Source organism: Rattus norvegicus, chromosome 20 (assembly GCF_036323735.1).
Source record: "Rattus norvegicus strain BN/NHsdMcwi chromosome 20, GRCr8, whole genome shotgun sequence".
NCBI lineage: Eukaryota > Metazoa > Chordata > Mammalia > Rodentia > Muridae > Rattus > Rattus norvegicus.
The window spans coordinates 44,877,616-44,898,879 of NC_086038.1; the positions used below are offsets into that span (position 1 = coordinate 44,877,616).

General features: G+C 47.1%; 1 protein-coding gene and 1 long non-coding RNA gene across 5 annotated transcripts; one reads left to right on the forward strand and one right to left on the reverse strand.

The window, feature by feature from the left end:
• Positions 1–1,369: 1,369 nt before the first annotated feature.
• Mfsd4b1 (major facilitator superfamily domain containing 4B1) lies at positions 1,370–10,820 on the reverse strand. 2 transcript variants are annotated; one of them, XM_039099152.2, is made up of 5 exons: positions 10,517–10,655; positions 8,919–9,006; positions 6,148–6,316; positions 5,405–5,521; positions 1,370–4,347 (listed from the first exon to the last, which is right to left on the reverse strand). In XM_039099152.2, exons 3-5 carry the CDS (start codon positions 6,194–6,196, stop codon positions 3,134–3,136), a joined length of 1,380 nt encoding a protein of 459 aa, XP_038955080.1. In that variant the 5' UTR covers positions 6,197–6,316; positions 8,919–9,006; positions 10,517–10,655; the 3' UTR covers positions 1,370–3,133. The 2 variants fall into 2 exon arrangements, with proteins under 2 accessions (XP_038955080.1, NP_001389011.1); NM_001402082.1 differs by lacking the exon at positions 8,919–9,006 and having other exon boundaries at positions 10,517–10,820.
• Positions 10,821–10,903: 83 nt separating this feature from the next.
• LOC120098823 (uncharacterized) lies at positions 10,904–21,143 on the forward strand. 3 transcript variants are annotated; one of them, XR_005497405.2, is made up of 4 exons: positions 10,904–11,082; positions 14,310–14,469; positions 15,225–15,349; positions 15,630–21,143. It is a non-coding gene; the product is annotated as an uncharacterized LOC120098823 (long non-coding RNA). The 3 variants fall into 3 exon arrangements; XR_010060890.1 differs by having other exon boundaries at positions 15,225–21,143; XR_005497404.2 differs by lacking the exons at positions 14,310–14,469; positions 15,225–15,349; positions 15,630–21,143 and adding an exon at positions 13,311–13,533.
• The last annotated feature ends 121 nt before the right edge of the window (positions 21,144–21,264 follow it).

Below are 21,264 nucleotides of genomic sequence, written 5' to 3' on the forward strand. Positions count from 1 at the left end.
GATTCTACAAGTTCTGTCCCTCTAGAGAACCTCTAATACAAGGCTACACCTCAGATCATTAAGACTTTTTACCTCAGCTATAGTTTGAATCCTTTGAGAAACTCGACTTGCAGGAGACACTCCCTACAGTGAATTCCAGGTTCACAAGCCTGGATTTGAGCAGAACCTGTGATTTACTTCATGCCAGACAAAGAGGGTAAATGCATCAGGAAGCCGCTCCTGCAAGCCCATCACATGCCACATAGCTCCAGGTTGGAGGAATTTGCTAAGGAAGGGGATTCTCCCAATATTTTTGAACAGGCCACCTGTTGTAAGGGGAGCTGAGACTTGGATCTGGAAAAATGTCAACAAACAACACAGAACTGACCAGGTAATAGCCAGCAGGAAACAAGATTTTCCATCAGCCATTCCATCACCAGCAAGCAGTCATCCCTGGAAGATACGTCCAAGCCCCAGCAAAGAGCACAGTCCTCCCTGCCAGTGACCCTCAGCAAGCAGAGTCAAGTCATGCTGAGCTGTGGTAAATAGATCTTGATTTATCTGCAATAGACTCGGCCACTGGTTACTGGGTACGAAGAACAGCGTTTCTAATTGAGCTCAACGGTTTCCTTCCAGTACAGACATTCATCCCGCACTGTGACAACAGCAACATTGTCATTTGGCCATTTACATTTTGGTTTGGGGCATTTCTCCTGTGGATTTTCAAGTTGTATGTCGAGGTCTGTTTTTGTTGTTTTGGCTGGTTGGTTTTATAACAGATAGGGTTTCTCTGTGGAACAGACCTGGCTATCCTGGAACTGGATTTGTAGACCAGGCTGGCCTTGAACTCAGAGTTCTGCCTCTGCCTCCTGAATGCTGGGATAAAAGGGGAGTGCCGCCACCACCCAGCTCAATGCCAAGTTCACATTACCATGCCTCTCTTCCGGATGCCACCTTCTGCCCTGTGAAGTAGAAGCCGAAGGTAGAACGTGAGTTTAGCAAAATAACCACGGCTTGCCTACTGCCCTAAGCAGGGCAAAGCTCGTTTCCGATCGCTGGTGAGCAACACAGTATTGGAGCCACAATCTCCACGGCCAGCTCATTCATCCAGCCCTCCAGTCGCCTGAACCAGGGTGGCCATGGGCATACGGGAAACCAATGGGCAGTACTCAAGAAACATGCCATGTTCTTGGCTCAGCAGTGAAGAACACTGGCTGCTCTTCCAGAAGACCTGGGTTCAATTCCCACCAAGTACTGGGAGCTGACGACATCTGTAACTCCAGTTCCAGGGGAGCTGACCCCTTTCCTGACCTCTGTGGGAACCAGGCAGCCACGTGCTATACGTACACAGATGCCACAAAACAGTCAACAGCCACACACAGAAAAAAAGTGTTTAATAATTTTTACTTTTTATTTTTATTTTTATTTATTTATTTATTTATTTACAAAAAAAAAAGAACAACAAATCCTTAAAACTTGGTGAGGGATTTCAAACATATTGCAGTCAGGTAGCAATTCACTGTCACTCGGCATAAAACTTGGGAAAAGGTACAAGTCATTACCCAAGGCTGGCCCAGCCTAGCTCTGTCACGCTTGTGAAGCTGCACCCCTCAGCCATCTTAATTTGGTTTCCAGGTACTTCAAACTCATGGAGTGGTCCTGGACGGGACATGGGTTCTCCGCTCACCACAGAGGAGGCTCGTCTATAAACTAAACTTTCAGCCTGCCTTATAGACTTTATGTGATTAATACCACAACCCAATGAGGGTTAAATCCTACAACGGCAAGGCCCAGCCCCAGCCTCTGTTAATGAGGCAGGCTGTGGGCACCAGAGAGCCCGTCCAAAGCGCTACTGTTTTACACAGTAATGGTAAAACAGCTTCTATAATTAAAACATCAGGCCTGGGAACTCGGCTCCGAGGTAGAGCACTTAACTAGCAGGTGCAAGGCCCTGTGTTAAGTCAACAGCACTAGACAAAAGTAAAAGGTAAGAAAATAATATAAAATCAACATGTCCCCGGATGCTCTCTGAACGACGCACATAACGGCATATAAAAATAACCTCTTTTTAAAGAGTCAGCAAAAGTACTATAATCTCTGAACACGAGAGTTACTGGGAAGATGTTTTTGTTTTTTTCATGTGTGGGAAACAAGAATAAAATTTGCTAGAATGCTAAATGACGATCCTTGAGTGTAAGGGAAAAGGCGTGTTGTAGATCGATGAACGCCGTAGGGCCACTAATACCACGCCTGCCAGCTTCCGGCATGTTTGAGGCGCTGCCTGTCATTTTTGGTTTCCACATTTGAAATGAATGGGCTATTTTAGCAAAAAATATTATACAGCGTTAACTTACGCGTTTCACCATGCATGGTGGCACATGCCTCGACTACAAAACTCAGGAGGCAGAAGCAGAACGGTGAGACAGTGGCTAACCTGGTCTACTTAGTAAATTCCAGGCCAGCCTGGACTGTAAAGTAAGACTCAAGAAATAAAACAAACACAAACACTGAAAGTTAAAATTATCTCATTTGCGGGGTTGGGGATTTAGCTCAATGGTAGAGCGCTTGCCTAGCAAGCGCAAGGCCCTGGGTTCGGTCCCCAGCTCCGAAAAAAAGAAAAGAAAAAAAAAAAGTTGTCTCATTTGCATTTCTAGAATCACAGGAGATAAAAATAAACCCGGTTTGTGCCGGAGCTGAGCATGAAGTCAGGGAGGAAGCTAGACCCCCCAGACAGCATAGCCTGTGTGAGCTCTCCAGGGAAAACATAGTCAGCAGCAGTTTCCAGCTCAACCCTACACAGAGGGTAAAAGAAAGAAAACCATCTTCCCACCTCCAAAGACGCCCTTTGACACGACGATTCGCCCCTGGCAGGGTATGGATGCGAGATCATCGCTCAGCAAACCACCTTGTTTTCCGCAGTGTGATACTACCCAGTTCTCCACACACACATAAACGCCTTCTGTACGCTGGAGACCACAAGGCAGTCTCCTCACGAGAGTCCTAGTGCGCAAGAACGAACGGTAGTTTACACAGGACTGAGAATTCTGAACTCTCCAAACAATTTCAACGCTTCCTGTAAACAGACACAAATTTCAAGTGCCAAAGCACACCCTGAGAGTCTGCCAGTGCCGCCAGAGGGTTATTCCCTTTTGTCCTAATGATTCGCAAGAGAATTGCTGCTGCTGGCTGAAAGGGGTTCAAAACTCAGTGCATCTGGAAGGAACTGATCAGAGCCCTCAGCTGTGGGCCCCATCACATCCCCAGACGTCCCCCTTACGGACCCCTGTACCGGATCATTCATCTCAACCACTTCAAAATCCATTTCGTTCCACTTTTCTGCATCCTCCTCCTCCTCGATTTCTTCCTCACAGTCATGTAGCTCAGAGCTGGAGAGCAAAGCCTTCTGGTCCTCACTCTTCCTTCTTCCTTTGCGCTGTCGTTCCAGGGGTAAGGTGGCCAATTTATACATCACAGGAAATAAAACAGCCGTGAATATGGCTGAGCCCAGACCCGTGTACAGAACTACTGGCAGGTCTGGGTAGTGTCCCTGAAGAATTCCGATCACTGCAGGAATCGCCATTTCTCCCAGGGCAGCACCGATGACAAAGAAGGATGCGGATTTCCCAGTTAAGGTGGTGTACTGCTCAATCCAGGAGATGCCGCTGGGAAACGTGGCAGCCATTGAGGCTCCATACACAGAAGACGCGATCCAGAGGCAAAGAGGACTCTTGTCAAAAAGCACCAGAAAGAAAGATGAGGCCAGGCTGCCGATGTTGCTCACCACAATCATGGTCCCAGGCTGTAAGCATGTCGCAAAGAAGATGGCCAGGCCCCTGCAGGCTGCGAAGGTCCCCCAGAAGATGGAGTTCAAGCCAGCTGCCTCGCTCTCTTCCATGCCAACGTGGGTGGTGGCGAAGGAGAATACGTAAGAGCCGTAGGTCACCTCCGCTCCCACGTAGAAGAAGAAGAAGAGAAAGAGGAGGCATAGCAGGGCCCTGTGGTATTTAGCTCTTCGAGTTCCCTGGGCAGACGCTGAGGACTTTTTCTGCCTTGAGCGTTTCTTACAAAACAGAGCAAACAGGAAGACAGAAACTACTAGAACATAGGTTCCGATGGACGCGTATGTCCACAGCAGATTCATGTCGTCGGGTACCGCGAACACAGAGTCTGTGGCGGCTTCGGAGGTTCGGTTCAGCATTAGAGAGATAAAGTCGGACTCAGTGTGGTTCTGAGCAGATGCTGTGGTACCCCAGGCCAATTTAGCCAGCAGGGGAGCCAGGAAGGCACCCAAGGCGAAACTGAAGTGCAAGGCCTGCATATGTGGGGCTCCTTTGTCCCCCCAAAGGTCCAAGATGAGGACGTTCCCACCTACCAACAAAGGAAATGACTTGAGTTAACGATCATGTGGTAAGAACGAGACGTTGCTGTCAAGAACGTGACATTGCTACCAAAACAAAAGGGAAGCTGACTCGACAGAGAACCAAGGTAGAATAGACAGGCTGCGTTGAAGGAGCCTCCCAACCCTCCCCCCATCGCAGCATCTCTTCCTAGCATACAGATCTATAAGCTGGTTAACCACTGGAGCCAGGCACGTTAGCCAAGGCTTTTCATAAAATGCTCCAACTCCACACTGACGGAACACACCTATCTACTTACGAGGGAAAGAGAGAGAGAGATGGATTACAGCATCAGATAGTGCCCAGTCGTCAAAGCTTTGTAATTTTGCACTTAGTAGTGACTGTCACGGAAGTCAACCCCCAAGGTCCTGATGCACACTGCTGCGACAAGCGCGGCTGTCAGACTGCACTGTTCTGATGAAGACCCCATGAAGGGACGGCCAGAAGCCTCCGTTCTTTGGCTCTCTCAGCTTGCAGATAAACACACGCTTCCACTCCGTGCCTTCACAACCAAACAAAGCCTGGTGTGCCAAATATTTCCACACTCCACCCAACAGCATGGGAGGAAGAAGGAAAGGAATGGGGCGCTGCCGTTGAACAGAGGCCGCCTTACTCATGAAGAGGCTTTGCTGGTGGCAAACAGAGACTTTCAGGAAAGGCTTCACTGAGCTCAGAACTCAGCACGAAGCAGCTGTGTCTGTTCCTCTGCAGCCCACAGCAGCTCTGTACTTGTTTTCTCCTCCCCATCACTATGGCTTCTTACAGTACAATGGCCAGATCCTATCCTGGAAGCAAAGCCTGCTGGCTGTCCTTCGTGTTCCGGTATTCTAAATCACCCCTTGCTCATGGAGAAACATGCTTTTTGTTTCCTTCACGGGCAAATGTTGGGAAATGGATGATGGCAAGGAGGGTGGCCCTGAATAGATGTCCCCAGTCTGACGTTCCTGGGATAGCGTGATGTCGTCAGCTGTCCTTCTCCTAGCAGTAGTGTCCCCAATGGCACAGGTGACAGTAAACGATTCACTAACCTGTATCCAGAATGCCCATTGAGACCCCGAAGACAGACATCAGGACGATCAGTAAGGCCGCTATCTTGCAGAATGGCATGAGATAAAGACCAACTGTGGTAGCAGAAAGGGACATCCCTGAGAAGAAACGGCAAGAACTCAGCTAAAATACAGCTCTGCTTTGGTAAAACGCTATTTACTTAATTATCGGTAACAAAGTATCTGTGCTCCCATCAGAGTTTTAATGCATCAATTAAATCTTTAACCTTGCCGATTCATTGAAAACCGCATGCTAACAGTTCTGTCCTCTTTTCCCGGGTCAGGATCTAAGGGGATCAGTCTGTGCTCAGCTCTGACACGGGCCGCAGGACAGAAGTGCACCCTATATCACTTCCCTCCCACCTCCGTCCCTTCATCTCCAAGCCCAAGTCCACAGAGCCTGGCCAGCTTCCCGGAACTTATTCCGATCCCCATGGCCCCAGAAGCCGCGCCCCACCCCAGATAAGCAGAGCTTCGTGGTCAGCCAGTGCACGTGCCTGGAGCGGAGCCTAAATCACAGTACAGGTCAGCATTGTACAGGGTTGCCGACACTCACACCCAGGGGCCCGTCGAGTTCCCAGGGGGGCTCAGTACAGACCGGTTCCAACTCCCAGGGTGGATGCCAGCATACTCCCCGTCTCAGGTTATCAACAGACTTCTATATTTAGAGCTGAGTCATAAAATGGATGACAGAAACAAATTGGTAAAGAGCAGTGTTTACTCACCCAAAAGTAAAAAATGGTTTATACAGTCAAAAAGGACTCCTCCAATCATAGAGCCACATAAATAACCTGAGGCCCGGCCCACAAAGATCAGAGACAGGCTGCTGATGTTTCTGTTCACGTTCCTTGCCAAGTCTGGAAAGGTGGGTCCCAGGATAGCAACACTCAATCCCTACAGTTAAAAACAAGAGAACTTTTACTGTGGTTGAACACTGACCAAGAAGTAGCTTTTCCATGACCACAAACCACAGGTGGGAGACGGCAGTCTACCTTAAGGGACCTTGGCTACATTGTGTCAAAACTAAGAAAGCATGGATACTATCAGCAGCAAAGCGGCAGGCTCCCCGGTGGCCTTTCAGTCACAACCTTGGATACTTTTTTAAAAGTTCTTGTTTTGTTTGGAGACTCAAACTTGCTCTGTGGTTCACAACAGCTTCTAACTGCCTGTGTCAGCCTCCAAAATGTTGGCACCACCAGTCTATTCCAGCACACACAACTATTTAAATCTTTTAACTGTTTAGTATTAAACAATACCCTAAAAGACCATCCCATATTAAGAATTAATATGTAACAAACTAGGGGCTAGGGAGATGGCTCAGTCAGTGAAGTGCTTACAGCATGAACGTGAGGACCTGAGTCTGGATCCCCACCATTCACATAAAAAGGACAGTATCTTACTTAGGGTTTGTAGTGCTACAGTCAAACACCAGGAAAAACAGACAGTTAGGGAGGAAAAGGTTTACCTGACTTACACCTCCACACTAGTCCGTCTTTGAAGGAAGTCAGGATAGGACAGGAGGCAGGAGCTGTGCAGGGACCATGGGAGGATGCCACTTACTGGCTTGCTCCTCACAGCTTGCTTAGCCTGCTTTCTTATAGAACCCAGGACCACCAGTCCAAGGATGGTGCCACTCACAATGGGTGGGGCGCTCCCCCACCAATCACTAATTAAGAAAATGCCTTACAGCCAGATTTTGCAGAGGGATTTTCTCAACTGAGGTTCACTCCTCTCAGATGACTTTAGCATCTCTCGAGCTTACATAAAACTAGCAGAGCCACTGACCCCTGTCAACTGATACACAAACATAATCACTGTTAAGCCACAACCTTTCCTGTCTTGTTCATCCCCAGGATCCCACATTAACATCAACAAACAACATTTTACAAACGTTAAAGGTTCCAATCTTTACAAATGCAAACACTTTAAGATCCAGTGTCTCAACTGTGGGCTCCTGTGAAATAAAAACTAGATGCTTATTTACTTCAAGAGGGAAAACCCAGGGCATAGTTACAGTCCTTGCAAAAAGCAAAACCAAACTCTAAAAGCATCAATAATTCAATGTCCAACTGTCTGGGTTTCACTCACGATCTTCTGGGCTCCTCAAAAGGCCACCTTTCCAACACTGCCCTCTGCAGTACACAGACTGTCTTTTAGGCTGTGACAGCTTCCACTTACACCTGCTGATCCTGGTGGCCATCCCAAGGTACTGGCCTCTCCAAAATGGCGGGGTCTTCTGCTGCAACTGGGCTACACTTTCACTAATAGTTTCTCCTGGGCTCTTCATGGACTTTGGCCTACCACACAGTGCGGGGCCTCGGCTGCTCTCCACGACTCCTTCATGCCTCCGAATACAGCACCACCTGGTGACTTATACTACGGTTGGCTGCAATAGGAGGTACAACCTTGACTAATTCCGGGACACAGCTTCTGTGTGCTGACTCTGGGGAAACAGTTCCCAGAAGATTTCACCTCAGTGATGCTGATCTCTTAATCAGAGCTGATTCTTCAGGTCCTGTTGATCAGCATCTATTACCCCAGCAAAGTAAAGTTTTCTCTTTAGTGGTTCTGGTGTCCTTCTCATCACAGCCAATCCTTCAGCTCCAGCAAACCAAAGCTACAGATTCTTAACCCAAATGGCCTGGTAGTGTTTGCTTTCCTCCGAAACTTCACAAGCCAGGCCTCCATCGACTGCACTCCTCTCAACATATTTTTCTTTTTAGGTGTATTTATGCATACGGGTATTTTGTCTATATGCACATCTGTCCACCACAAGAGGGCATCAGATCCCATTATAGACAGTTGTGAGCTGTGGGTGCTGAACTCAGGACCTCTGGAAAAATCAACCAGGGCTCTAACCCCCTGAGTCCTGTCTCCAGCCCCAGCTCTCAACATTCCTACAAGAACAGCATGGTAAGCTCTCAATACTCAACGACTTTTCTAAACCACAGTTCCAAAGTCCTTCCACAATCCTCACAAACAACACGCTCAGGCCTGTCACAGCGATACCCCACGACCCTGTCACAGCAGACCCCACGATCCTGCCACAACAATATCCCACGATCCTGGTACCAACTTGTCTCGGTTTGAGCTTCAATTGCTACAGTGAAACACCCTGACCAAAAGGCAAGTTGGAGAGGAAAGGGTTTATTTGGCTTACACCTCCACACTGATGTCCTTCCTTCCATCAGTGAAGGAAGTCAGGACAGGAACTCAAACAAGACAGGAACCTGCAGGCAGGAGCTGATGCAGAGGCCATGGAGGATGCTGCTTACTGGCTTGCTCAACCTGCTTCCTCATAGAACCCAGGACTACCAGCCCCGGGATAGCACCACCCACCATGGGCTGGGCCCTCCCTCATCAATCACTAATTGAGAAAATGCCCTATAGCTGGATCTGTGGAGGCATTTTCTCAGTTAAGGTTCTCTTTTCAGATGACTCTAGCTTACGCTGACTTGACATAAAACTAGCCAGGGCACACAGGACAGCAACATACCTAGAGCCCCAGCACTGAAGAACAAGGAAAGAGATCCCCGTGGCTCTAATCTGACTGAATTGGTGAGCTCCAAGTTCATTGAGAGGCCCTGTCAAAGAGTAAGGTCTCCACTGAGCAAGTCAGCTCTGGCCTCCGCACACAGCACAAAAGTTAAGTGCACGCAAACCATTCTCAAACTGTTCTCAAACTGTATACCTACATTTTCAAATATGCTATATGCGTTAAATAATATAGAAATTTAACTGCTAAAACTTAAATTGCCAGGCACCCAATTATGATTTTTTTACATTAAATGCCAATATTTCTGGCACACATGGAGTTGTACCTTTGACCTGTATATCTAATGCTGACCATGAGTAATCTGAATGTTCCCACATCTACAGCTTTCCTCACATTCCAGAGCTATCAGGAAACGTGAGGGCTGTAAGGCTCTCTTAGCAGAGCAAATATAACGCAGACAGGATGGTTTTAACAATAAGATGTTACACAACGTACTCCCAAGAACTAAGGACCTCCGTTTTAGATGAAATTACTAAAAAAAACCTTTGAGGAAATGTTTCTAAGTCGTTTGAATTTTGAGAACCATTGATTGTGGGCTGGGGATACTGTTCATTGAAAGCCTAGCATGAAGCCCCTGGGTCAATCCCCCATGTGTAATAAAACAAACAAACAAAAGAAAAACAGAACCGGACTGTGCTGCATGATTCTAACCAAGAGTGTTATTTCCTGCCCAAGCACCAACAAGGTCGGAGACCACGTGCACACTGGGCCACGGCATGTACACCATTCCCTTCAAAGCACTTGTAAGACCTGAGCACACAGTGAGAGGCTCCATCACCTTCCCTTTCCCATCAAAATAGTTTTTCTTAAAACTGAGGCTCCAATTCTGAGGGACCAGGAGGGACTCTCGTCAAAGGTTTAGCCCTCATAACACTCGAGTTAAAAATGATCGTTTTAGGCCAGTGGTTCACCGCTTTAATCCCAGCACTCAGGAGGCAGAGGCAGGTGGATCTCTGTGAAATCTGAGGCCATCCTCAGATGTACACAGTGAGTGCCAGCCATCTGGTCTACAACAGGAAGTTCCGGGCCAGCAGTTGATGCTGCACAGGGAAACACTGTCTTTAAGGCGTTTTAGTTCTTGCACTTGAGTGAAGAAAATCTAAAGCCTTGATTTAAACAGGATTGTGAACAGGCTAAGAAGCAACATGTCCTTGATGCTATCATTTAACCAGAAAAGCCACTTTCTTTTCCGGGCCTATTTTCCCATCTGTGAAATAAAGCAGTTGGTCGGATTTGGTCAGGCCCCCAGAAAGAGGCAATCTCCCAAAGCAGCTTTTCTGTGATCAATTTGGAGCTTCAGTGGCTTGGGAAGGGGGGCAGGCTCCCCATCTTGTATCCCTCCCTTCTCCCCGAGGAAACTTTGCTCGTGTTGGAAACGTATTAATTGTGTCCATTTTTCTAGATGGCAAAACTGAGACCCAGGATGATTAACCAATATACACCAAGGGTCATGCACAGCGCAGGGCACTAAGGAGACCACGTTCCCTGCAAGATGCCTGCTCCAGCCTTGGCCTGGAGGGGTTTAGCCCAGCTCTCACCAGCCCCAGGAAGGCGGCACACAGCACCACGGTGGTGAACCAGCGCAGCACGCTCTGGGCACTGCCACTCCGCACGGAGGCCACAGCTTCGGACTCATTCTCTGCGCCGGGGCCGGCTTGGAGGAGCCGCTGCCCTCCGGCCCCACCGAACTCCAGCTCCAACTCCAGCGTGGCGGCTCCACCAGCCGAGCTCCGTGCACCGGGCATCGGGTGTGCAGGGAGGTGTCCCGCCCCGCCCAGGAGTCCCAGAGTCTCCCCGGGGGCGAACTGCGCCGGGCCCAGCCCGCGCGAGCAGAACCCGGGAAGGAAGCCTTCCCACCGCGCAGGCGCGGAGCCGGACCCCGGCCTCCAAGTTGCCGAGCGCCTGCACAGGTCACGTTCCGGAAATAAGGCCGCTCGCCAACCAGAAGGCTTCTTCAAACCGGAAGTTGATATGGTTGCCTTGGGGATTGGGCTGCACGGCCCAGGTAAGAAGTCTCAATTAAGTGAGCTGGGGAGTTTCGCGGCCCGGGGATGATAGGCCAAAGAAAGAGGAGCTGCAACCCTCGCACAAGACGACCCAAAGGGTAAGAGGAACGTTGGAAGAAAACCGGCCTGGAACTGCAAGATGGCAACTTCCTCAGGCTCCTGGGTCACCTTGGAAACCCGAAGGTCTTGCCTCGACACGATTTCCAAACCTTTGCCCTTGCCCCTTAGATATACGAGAATGTTCACCGTCGCGCCTTCTCACTCCACAGATAGTTGTGGATCTTTACGTGTAAACTCACACGTGAAGTACCTCAGTTAATTTACACAACACTCAGAATCCCACCGCGGCCCCATCTATAAATAAGAATATATTTATAAGGTTAGAGTAACAACTTCCCAAAGGCCAGACAAGAAACTGTTGGCCTTTCCCCGAATAGTGAAACAGTAGCAAAAGAAAAAAATCTGGGTCAAAACAAGTTGCAAGCACTTGCCCACTCTTGTTTTAACGTGCAATTCCATTGTTGAGTGGACCTGGACATCAGTTTGTGTGTTCTTACGTGGCTACAGACTTGACCACAGGGCTATAGCCTCAAACGTTACCGCATTCTATTCTTTATCTGAAGTTCTTGTCCACTTACACTTCTGTCTCTGATACCCGCTTCTACTTAGACTACCAGGCTACTACAAAGCTTGGTCTTGTTACCTATAAACCAACTTTCTACCTTCTTATGATCGTTAACTTCTTCCCTGTTTGCCTCAGAAATGTTTCTTAAATTGGCTTCCAACTCCTCTCCATTCCCACTATACTTGTCTTCATTTCTTTTTTTTGTTTTGTTTTGTTTTGTTTTTTATTGGATTTTTTAATTTACATTTCAAGTGTTTGTCTTCATTTCTTGCTTATTTCAGGTTTTCTGATTGGTCACAAAGTGTATGTCTTGAGATTTTTATGGGACCTGTAGAACACAAAAAAAATGTGAGGGCATTTTAAAGTGAGAATCGCTCTGCTTGCTTCAGTACCAAACTACTAGGCAAGATATCCCCCGGGGTTTAAGGGTGGCATAAGTGTCGTGGAGGTAACTAACCACTTTCTGCTTGGTTTTGAGACCTAATCCACAGGAGGGAGGGCAGTCTAGTCTGGTACTATAAGTCTGTTCAAAGCCCATGGGGAGATCATAGGACGCAGGAAGGAGCAGACTTGTGGTTTGCCGAATGCATGTGTTTTCAGACTGCATATTTCTACCCCTACATAAGCGTTACCGTTGGCCTTTTGCTTTTGCAGTGGGTAGAAGTCAGTGCACAAACCTCATAGCTGGTTGAAGTGCTGTGAACCAGACTGTTGAGTACTCAGCCCTAAACGGGACACAGCGATGCCTCCCAGGCCAAGGCTGGGGGAACATCGAGGAAGCGAGGTTTCAAATGGCAGATTCAGTAAAAGGGTAACGCCTCTGTGTTCCGTGTAGTTGTATTTGCGTTTGGGGTAGATGGGACATCCTTAGTATATCCTGTAAGCTGTTGTTGGGGAGGGCTTCCAAAACTATAGTTCACCCTAGGAGATCATTTTATCTGATGCCCAGTGTTCCAGAAGAGGCGATTAGGCACGGAGGGGTGTTATAGGCTTCCTGTTTGGACCCACCCAAAGATTACAGTGGGGATTGAGATTCCAGTCCTTGGGCTGCCGGTTGTCCTTTCGGTTGTGGCACTTCTGTTAGCCTGGGAAAGGAGGCTAGAGACAGGAGAGGCATCATGAACAGGAGTCCGTCAGCACTCGCAGTTCCACCAGTTATTTTTGTTGCCACTTCGTAACTTTTGCTTTGTAAGTTTGTTACTGTCGTGTGTAAATATCTAACAGTGAGGAAGGCTGATATGTGGCCTCCTAAGGGGTTGTGACCCACCGGTTGAAAGCCACTGCTTTAGAGTGTCTCGGGATTTGTCATTGTTGTTGTTGTGGTTGTTTTGAGCAGGGTTTCTCTGTGTAGCCCTGGCTGTCCTAGAACTCACTCTGTAATCCAGCCTGACCTCAAACTCAGAGATTCGCCTGTCTCCACCTCCCAAATGCTGGGATTAAAGGTGCACCACCACCACCTCCTCCACCTCCACCACCTCCACCTCCTCCACCTCCACCTCCACCTCCACCTCCACCTCCACCTCCACCTCCTCCTCCACCTCCACCTCCACCTCCTCCTCCTCCATTACCAGTTGAGTGTCTTGAGATTTTAATGGTGGCTAATTGTTTGGGCAAATAGATAACATCTAGTAATTCTGTGGTTCGTTAACTATTCCAAATGGGTTGGCCAGAGGAAGTCATAAATCCTTTTTGTCTCCACAGCATGTCACCATGGGGCACCACTCCAAATGTATACCAGCCAAGTGTGAATGTTAGCTATTCTGTCTTCTGCCCAGTGCACAGACACTCTGGCAAAAGGTCTGGTTCAGCCCTCTGAGTGGACGTAATGTATAATACTGTCCATTATGTCAAGAGTAGAGAGAGCTGCATATCCTGTCTGAAAATGCCCTGTTCTGCTAATAATACAAACCATCTGCAACCTTAACTGTTCTTGTAAGCTCATAATTTGGATAGTAGTATCTTCTTCCTTTTTCAACAATGGTTTTAGAATTGTTAAAGCACCAAGGCTGTCTGTGCGAAGGGAGACCCATACTTTCGAGCTTTCAGTAATGCAGAATTTAATAAGCCATCGCTTACTTGACCTCAAAGTTATAGGAATTCCCAAGTGGCTGCAAAGGTGACATAGAAGGCAATTATAGTTCTCTGGCCTGGCCTTACACTGCTGTATTTTGACCCAGTCGGTAATTTCTGGAATAGTTTGTACCACAGCAGAGGTAGTCCTAAGTCATGGCAGGACCTTTAGTGTCCGTGATCTGTTTGATCAAAGTCCTGAAAGGAAAGCAAGTAGGACTACCCAAGCTTCTCTTTCTCTCTCCCCCCTCGCTCCCTCCCTCCCTCGGCAACCAATGGGCCAATCCTTTTGCTTCCACATGAGAAGCCATCTTCTTTTTTTTTTTTTTAAGATTTTATTTTATTGTATATAAGACACTGTAGCTGCCTTCAGACACACCAGAAGAGGGCATCAGATCTCATTACAGATGGTTGTGAGCCACCATGTGGTTGCTGGGATTTGAACTCAGGACCTCAGGAAGAGCAGTCGGTGCTCTTAACCACTGAGCCATCTCTCCAGCCCCCGAGAAGCCATCTTCTTCTCGAGCATCCTGTCATGCTGATCTGCTTGTCCAGGCCCAGAGCAGCCAGGCCAAGCAACTCCAGACTGAATCTTCTGAGCTCATGACTGAAATAAACCTTCCTTTCTAGGAGTCCGTTACCTGGGGTGTTTTGGAAAAAGAGAGAGAGGTGACTAATACTAAAAAGTGCCTTCGAAAAAAATCGTGAAAGGGAATGGAGGATGATGTGGAAAAGGCCAGTGCACATCTACCAGCAAAACAAGATTAGCAAAATGGAAACTGTCCCCCAGGTATATCAGCTTAATAAGTTATCTTTTCATTTTGGTTCAGTTTTGAGTCAGAGTCAAAGGTGACCTTGAACTCCTGACCCTCTGGCTTCTGCCTCCCACAAGGAAGGATTACAGGTGTGCATGGACGGACACACCATCATGTCTATAGATATTTCTAAAATATGGCTTCCTCTCTGCCAAAAGTTTAATTACAACAAATTTACTTTAAGGATACAGTTAACTTAGATTATGGATTCCAGGGTTAGGCAGCATCTCATTCTATAGACCAAATTGCCATTAAGCTGAACTGAGCAGAGGTTCTTGGCTTTGTCTGCAGAAGACACAAGGAAGTCAGGGACAGAAAGAAAAGCAGATGGAGCCATCAGGTTGCTCTTCCTGTCTGCTTTGGGGGTGCATGGCTGTGATCATAGCCCTTGGGAAGTAGAGGCAAGACCAGTAAGGCCAGACCAGCTTAGCCACATACTGAGTTTGAGGCCATCCTGGACAACAAGAAACCCTGTCTGAAAAGAAAGCTGTATATCCCAGGCTTATAGCCTGTGATAGACTAGAATCCCCCTGCCTTGGCTTCCATGTTTGGAGATTATAAGCACAAGTCACATCACAGATGACAAAAAACTGCTGCTCTTACAGGGCTAAGGGACTTCTCAGTCTCGGCTCGAGTTCACTGGTACAGTGCTTCTCTAAGATATACAAGGACCTGGGTTCCAGCCCCAGGTAGAAAACGGGACAGAGACTCATGTATCGTGTCTATTCAGGTAACCTGGCCCCTTGTGACTAGCTGCTGTGTTCTGATTGGTGTTGCCATCACACTCTATAATCTTGGTGACAGTGATCATGTCTGATTTCTTCCCAACATATCCCAGCATCCATACAGTGACTGGTAAGTCTGTCACTCAGGTTATTGATACACAAGTGACCATATAAAGGTGTTCCCAAGGACTAGAACTGTCACTGGAGCTAGAGCAAATCTGTAGGTATTTGGCCTCATGACAGTGGATGAACTAGCAGTGAGGGGGTTAAGCACAAAATGGGTCAGATTATATATGGTAACTGTGAGAAACCACAGATAGTTTAGCATGGGCTTTGTCAGGTTCAGCGAGGTGGCTCAGTGGGTAAAGGGGTTTGCTACCCAATCCTGATGGCTTCACTTTGATCCCCAGAACCCACAGGGAGAACCCAAGCAGAGAACTGGCTCTCACAAGTTGACCTCGGACTTCCACACACACTGTGGTGCACTCTCACAGGCACCATACAAACACACAATAACTTAAAGGACTGGCAAGATGACTCAGCAGCTAAGGGTACTGGCTCCCAAGCCTGAAGACCTGGGTTCGATTCCTGGAACCTACATAGAGGAAGGAGAGGGCAGACTCTTGTTATTCTTCCTGTGATTGCCACGCTTGCACTGTGGCAGACAGGAGGTCGGCAAGCGGCCGAGCCTGGAACTGCTTGTGTTATGGCAGAACTTCGGGCAGCACAATTCACCTTTCTCTCCACTTGAACAAGCTGCAGCGATGCTGACAGCAAGCGGGGCATCTCCTCATCCCAGCTTGTCCTTCAGGGAGAGCGCACAGTAAAATCACCCACACAGTGCCAGCCTGTAAATTACACTCTGCCCAGCAGAGGTTCCGGCTGTCTGCATTCCCAATGGCTCTGGTCCTCAGCTTTGCCTGAGAGCACACGAGTGAGTGGGCATTTCAGTGTACACAGTGCTGGGCACGGGTAGGGTGGGGACACTGCAGGGTAATTCTTCAGTAGCCGGGGTTAAAATCCATAGAACCAAACATTAACCCTAGGGACAAAAGGACAGTGCACTCACCTTCTTCTAGGAACCTTCCTCCTGGAGCTTATGGGCTATGGAGGGTCAGAAGCGGATGTCACTTTGTCCTCATTCAGGATCACTAAACAATTCTCATATCACAGTCCAGAGAAAAGCACTTTGTACTCCAAGATAAGAATGGCAATATCAACTTACTGGTTGTGTTTAAAACAATAAAATTTGATCATTACTCATGGACCTGGACTCTGGCAAGGGCGGTTCTGTGGGTTTTTCTGTATCCGCATTCACCGTTATGAGGACTTGTGACTCCATCGTGAATGTGGGCACCTGCTGGTCCTCTGCTTCCAACAGTGCTGCAAACTTAGAAACCTTCACAGGTTTTTGTTTTCCATCAAATTTATTTTCAGATAAGCCTTCTCAGGCTCTCATCATACCTGACCTTTCAGGAATGATCTGCCTCGGAGTCAAGGCTGGAGAGGTGACACGTGGGTGACATATTGTCCATGCAAGTCTACCTAGCTGAGTTCCATTCAGCAGATAAAATGTTGTCCTTTGACCTCCACACGCATGCAATGCCGTGTGTGTGCACATACACACACACACACACACACGCACACACATGCACGCACGCACACACACACACACACAATTTTAAAATAAAACAAGGTTAAAAGGCCCAGAGCTTGTCTTGTCTGAGAACACGCACCTCCCGGGAGTTGTGTTTTCTGGGATAAGGGGCAGAGCTGAAAGCCGAACCCCTTGATTACCCCTGGGTATTAAGAGCTGTAACCTAAGATCCAGGGGTTGGGGATTTAGCTCAGTGGTAGAGTGCTTGCCTAGCAAGCGGAAGGCCCTGGGTTCGGTCCCCAGCTCCGAAAAAAAGAAAAAAGAGAAGAAGAAGAAGAAGAAGAAGAAGAAGAAGAAGAAGAAGAAGAAGAAGAAGAAGAAGAAGAAGAAGAAGAAGAAGAAGAAGAAGAAGAAGAAGAAGAAGAAGAAGAAAAAGAGCTGTAACCTAAGATCCAGCCCAACTACAGGAGAGCTTGCTCCCTCAGCTCCGCTGGACAAGCCCTGATGCTGGCTTTCTGGAGCGCCTTGCCATTGCTGGTATTGTTGGGTTTGTGTATATTAACCCACATGAATTGTGCTAAAAAGAAAGAAAAAACTGCAAATAAAGTATTTGAGAATTCTCAAATCAAACAGCTAGTAATAACCTGCACATTGTTTTTCCAGAACTCCATCAAGCCATACTTGCTGCCTGGCAGTATAAATTCGGTCTTGTAACCACTTTTAACAGTGAGACTAGCTCCGCTCAGGCAGGAGATTGCCTGTCGTTTTACCCAAGAGCAGTGCTCACTGAGCACAGCAAGCATTTGGTCAGTGCCTGTCGAGTGACTGAGTTGCAGGAGCGCGGAGACTTTTTGGTGTAATTCTATCTCCTACAAAAGAGAGATCCATTTATAGCTCTTTCAAGTGTAAATGCTACCCTATTATATTAGCACTTTTCATTCTAGATAAAAAGTACACTTCAGGGACAGGAGAGATCGCTCAACAGTAAAAAGTGCTTACTGCTCTTCCAGAAGACCAGAGTTCAGTTCCCAGCATCCACATAGAGTAACTCACAACTGCCCAGAACTCAGCTTAAGTGGAACCATGTCCTCTGTGGCCTCCACGGGTACCTGCACACACATGGAATACATATACACTAAGTAAGTTTTAAACATACAATCTACTAACTTTGACTAATAGACATTTACAAAAAGAAAATTGTAATTAGCTGGGGTTTTCCCCCATTATATTTGAAAAGAATGTTGTTCTTGGAGTCGGCCGTGTCATTTAAGTACCCATTAACGGCAATCGCTGAGCCCAGCCTACCCTGGAATAGACTAAAAGTGAAACTTCCTTCTGAGCGGTAAGTACCCCTGCTTTCAGAGTAGTGGGTACAGGAGCGTGAGGTAACCAGCTCTCTAGAAGGGAGCAGTGGGGTAGACCTAAAGTCAGACACTCACCCCTTCACCAGTTGACCAGAAACCCCAGCAGCTAGTCCCACTAGAACATGGTGGGCGTTTACTCAGTGCGTGTCAGTCACAAATCTCCTTCAACATCCAGACAGAAATACAGAGGATGGGAGCCTAGGAAGAAGAGGGAGGAACAGTTGTAAAGAAGGGCAGGGCTGCTGTACAAGTGCATGATTCTCTGACACGCACCTCTCGTTCCAAGGCAGCCCAAGTAGAAAATGGTTCATACAATACAGTACGGTTCACTTAGCAGAAAAATAAGGCCAAGCCCTGAGTACTCAGCACCTTCACGGTGCCAAAGGATCATGAGCGAAACTGCTGGGCACATAAGAGGAGCAGCCAGGCTCACCTTACACAGGCTTCACCTGACACTCAACTCTCTGTGTTGTTTCGGGGCCTGTGGTGAGGAGGGCTGTCATGAAGTACATGGTGAGGCAGAGCCGTTTGCCTCCCGGAAGCCAGGAAACAGATGCAGGGATAGGCATGGACAAGAAGCGTCCTTCAGAGTTTCACCTCCTGGGCCTGCCTTACACCAGTGGACCACAGTACCCAAGTTTCCATCATGTCTCAGCTAGCGATGTCACACATAGTGGTGAACAGTACCCCAAGGACGAGAGGGGACGGTCATGGAGTCTGAAGTGCCTATACAACAAACTAGAAACATAGTTTTCCACACTTTCCGAGTTATTCTCTCTTACCTCACACTACATGGATGTGACCTATCATCACAGGCCAGACACCTATCTACAGTTTGAAACAATACCTTTTTAAATTGAAAATACTTTTTCATAAATATGTTCTAATCAGAGCATTTCCTCTGAGAGCCTCCTCACCCATCCATCTCCATACTTTGTCCCTTTAAAAAACAGCTATGCCCACAAAACAAAACAAAAAGAATTTAAAGAAAAAAAAAACAGTAAGAGGGCTGGAGAGATGGCTCAGCAGTTAAGAGCACTGACTGCTCTTCCAGAGGTCCTGAGTTCAAATCCCAGCTACTACATGGTGGCTCACAACCATCTGTAATGGGATCTGATGCCCTCTTCTGGTGCATCTGAAGACAGCTAAAGTGTATATAATAAATAAATCTTTAAAATGTACAAGAAACACATATACCACACACACGCTAAGACACATGCAACACACACAAAACCCATTAAAAATAATGAAAGCTTATCTTGTTTGATAGTGTGTATAATGTGACTATCGCCCTCGTTGAGAATAAGGCAGACCCAGCCGTCAGCTCTGTGCTGATGTAGGACCTCTGTAACAGCTTCCAGTTTGGGCCAGGATACCGAGAAAGAATCGTTGGAGCCCAGGTCTTTGGAAGGAGCCTGGATGTTGCAGTGAGACTACCATAACTTTTAAAATTAACTGTAAAATAGTATAATCAAAATCCTCCTCACCATGATCAAAAGAATTATTACATTTCAGTAATTAAGACCCTAATTAGGAAGTATACATATTTGTATGGAAAACAAATATATTTCATATAAGACCTGTTTCAACAGATGTTAAAGTACAGAACAGGCATATTTTAAGATGTATCAAATATAGCACTAAACTGACATGTTAATGCAGGTGTTCCATTCAGAAGGCTGAGGCAGGAGGATCACGGGTTCCAGGCCAGTCTATGATACACAGAAGGACATTGTCTCAAGCCAAAACAAAAAGGAAGAATGATAGCAACAAAGATGCAGCAATGAAAGTGGTTTTTTTGTATAATTAAATGAAGTATTAACCTGTAAGCAATGTCGTTAGTAGCACATTCTTAAAACATTTATCAGACTTAGTTAGAGTTCCCATGCCTGTGAACAGGCACCATGACCAAGGCAAGTCTTATGAAGGACATTTAAATGGGGCTAGCTTACAGTTTCAGAAGTTCAGTCCACTATCATCAAGACAGGAAACATGGCAGCATCCAGGCAGGCATGGCTCTGGAGGAGCTGAGAAGTCTACATCTTCATCCAAAGGAAGCCAGGAGCAAACTGTCCTCAGGTAGCTAGGATGAGGGTCTCAAAGCCCACCCCCACAGTGACGCACTTCCTCCAACAAGGCCACACCTCCTAATAATGCCCCTCCCTGGGCCAAGCATAGTCAAACCACCATTCTATGTGTTCTCATAAAATACAAAACCAAACAAGTCTTTAGCATTCTTTAACCCAGCACCATGGGTAAGATGAGGAGTTCAAAACTCTTCCTCATCTCCAAAGACTCTTCCGTGAAACCATTATAGAAATAATATGCCAACCCAATGAGAAATCACTGTGCATACTTAAGAGATCAGCGAGGAAAAGCTCTTTACAAACATTCAAAAACCCACGAGGCTGGCTGTGGCTAATTCTCAAAGAACAGAGGCCTCCAGCTGAAGATCTTACTCGATGACACACACACCATGTGGGCTCATTCTTCCCACAAGTGCTGTCATCCTGGAGTCTTTCTCAGGTCCTGGCCGCAGGCTACACCTCAGACCATTTAAAGGGACACAGGAGACTGCAAGTCTGGAGACTTGGGCGCATGGGAGACTTATACAACAATGATATTGTCACTTACTTCTCGAGTACACAGTGTTGTTCTTTTCACATCGTTCTTACCCATGCACATCTTGCCCACCTGGAAAACATGTTTTTCCTGTTAAAAGCACAGGCTGGGACACAATGATGGTTGCCTCTTAGAGGCATGTTCTTTGACATGGAAATGGGCCCACTGACTGGTTATAAGTCCTTTATGGGGACAGAACTAACTGGAGGTTAGTCCTGTTGAGTAAACATTTCGCAGAGACTTCCTCAGCCGGCCTAAATTTCCATTACACTACAGAATTTTCTTCTTCACAGTTTCTCACACACCTGGTGAGAGTACACCTAACTTCATAGTTCCTAAGCACGTTTTTAAATAAATCTTTCATAGCATCAGTTTTACTACAAGTTTCTCCTGCATCAAAATTACTCTCTCCATAGCCTGTTGTTGTCTTCAATTCCAGAACGCAGGAGGCAGAGGCAGGAG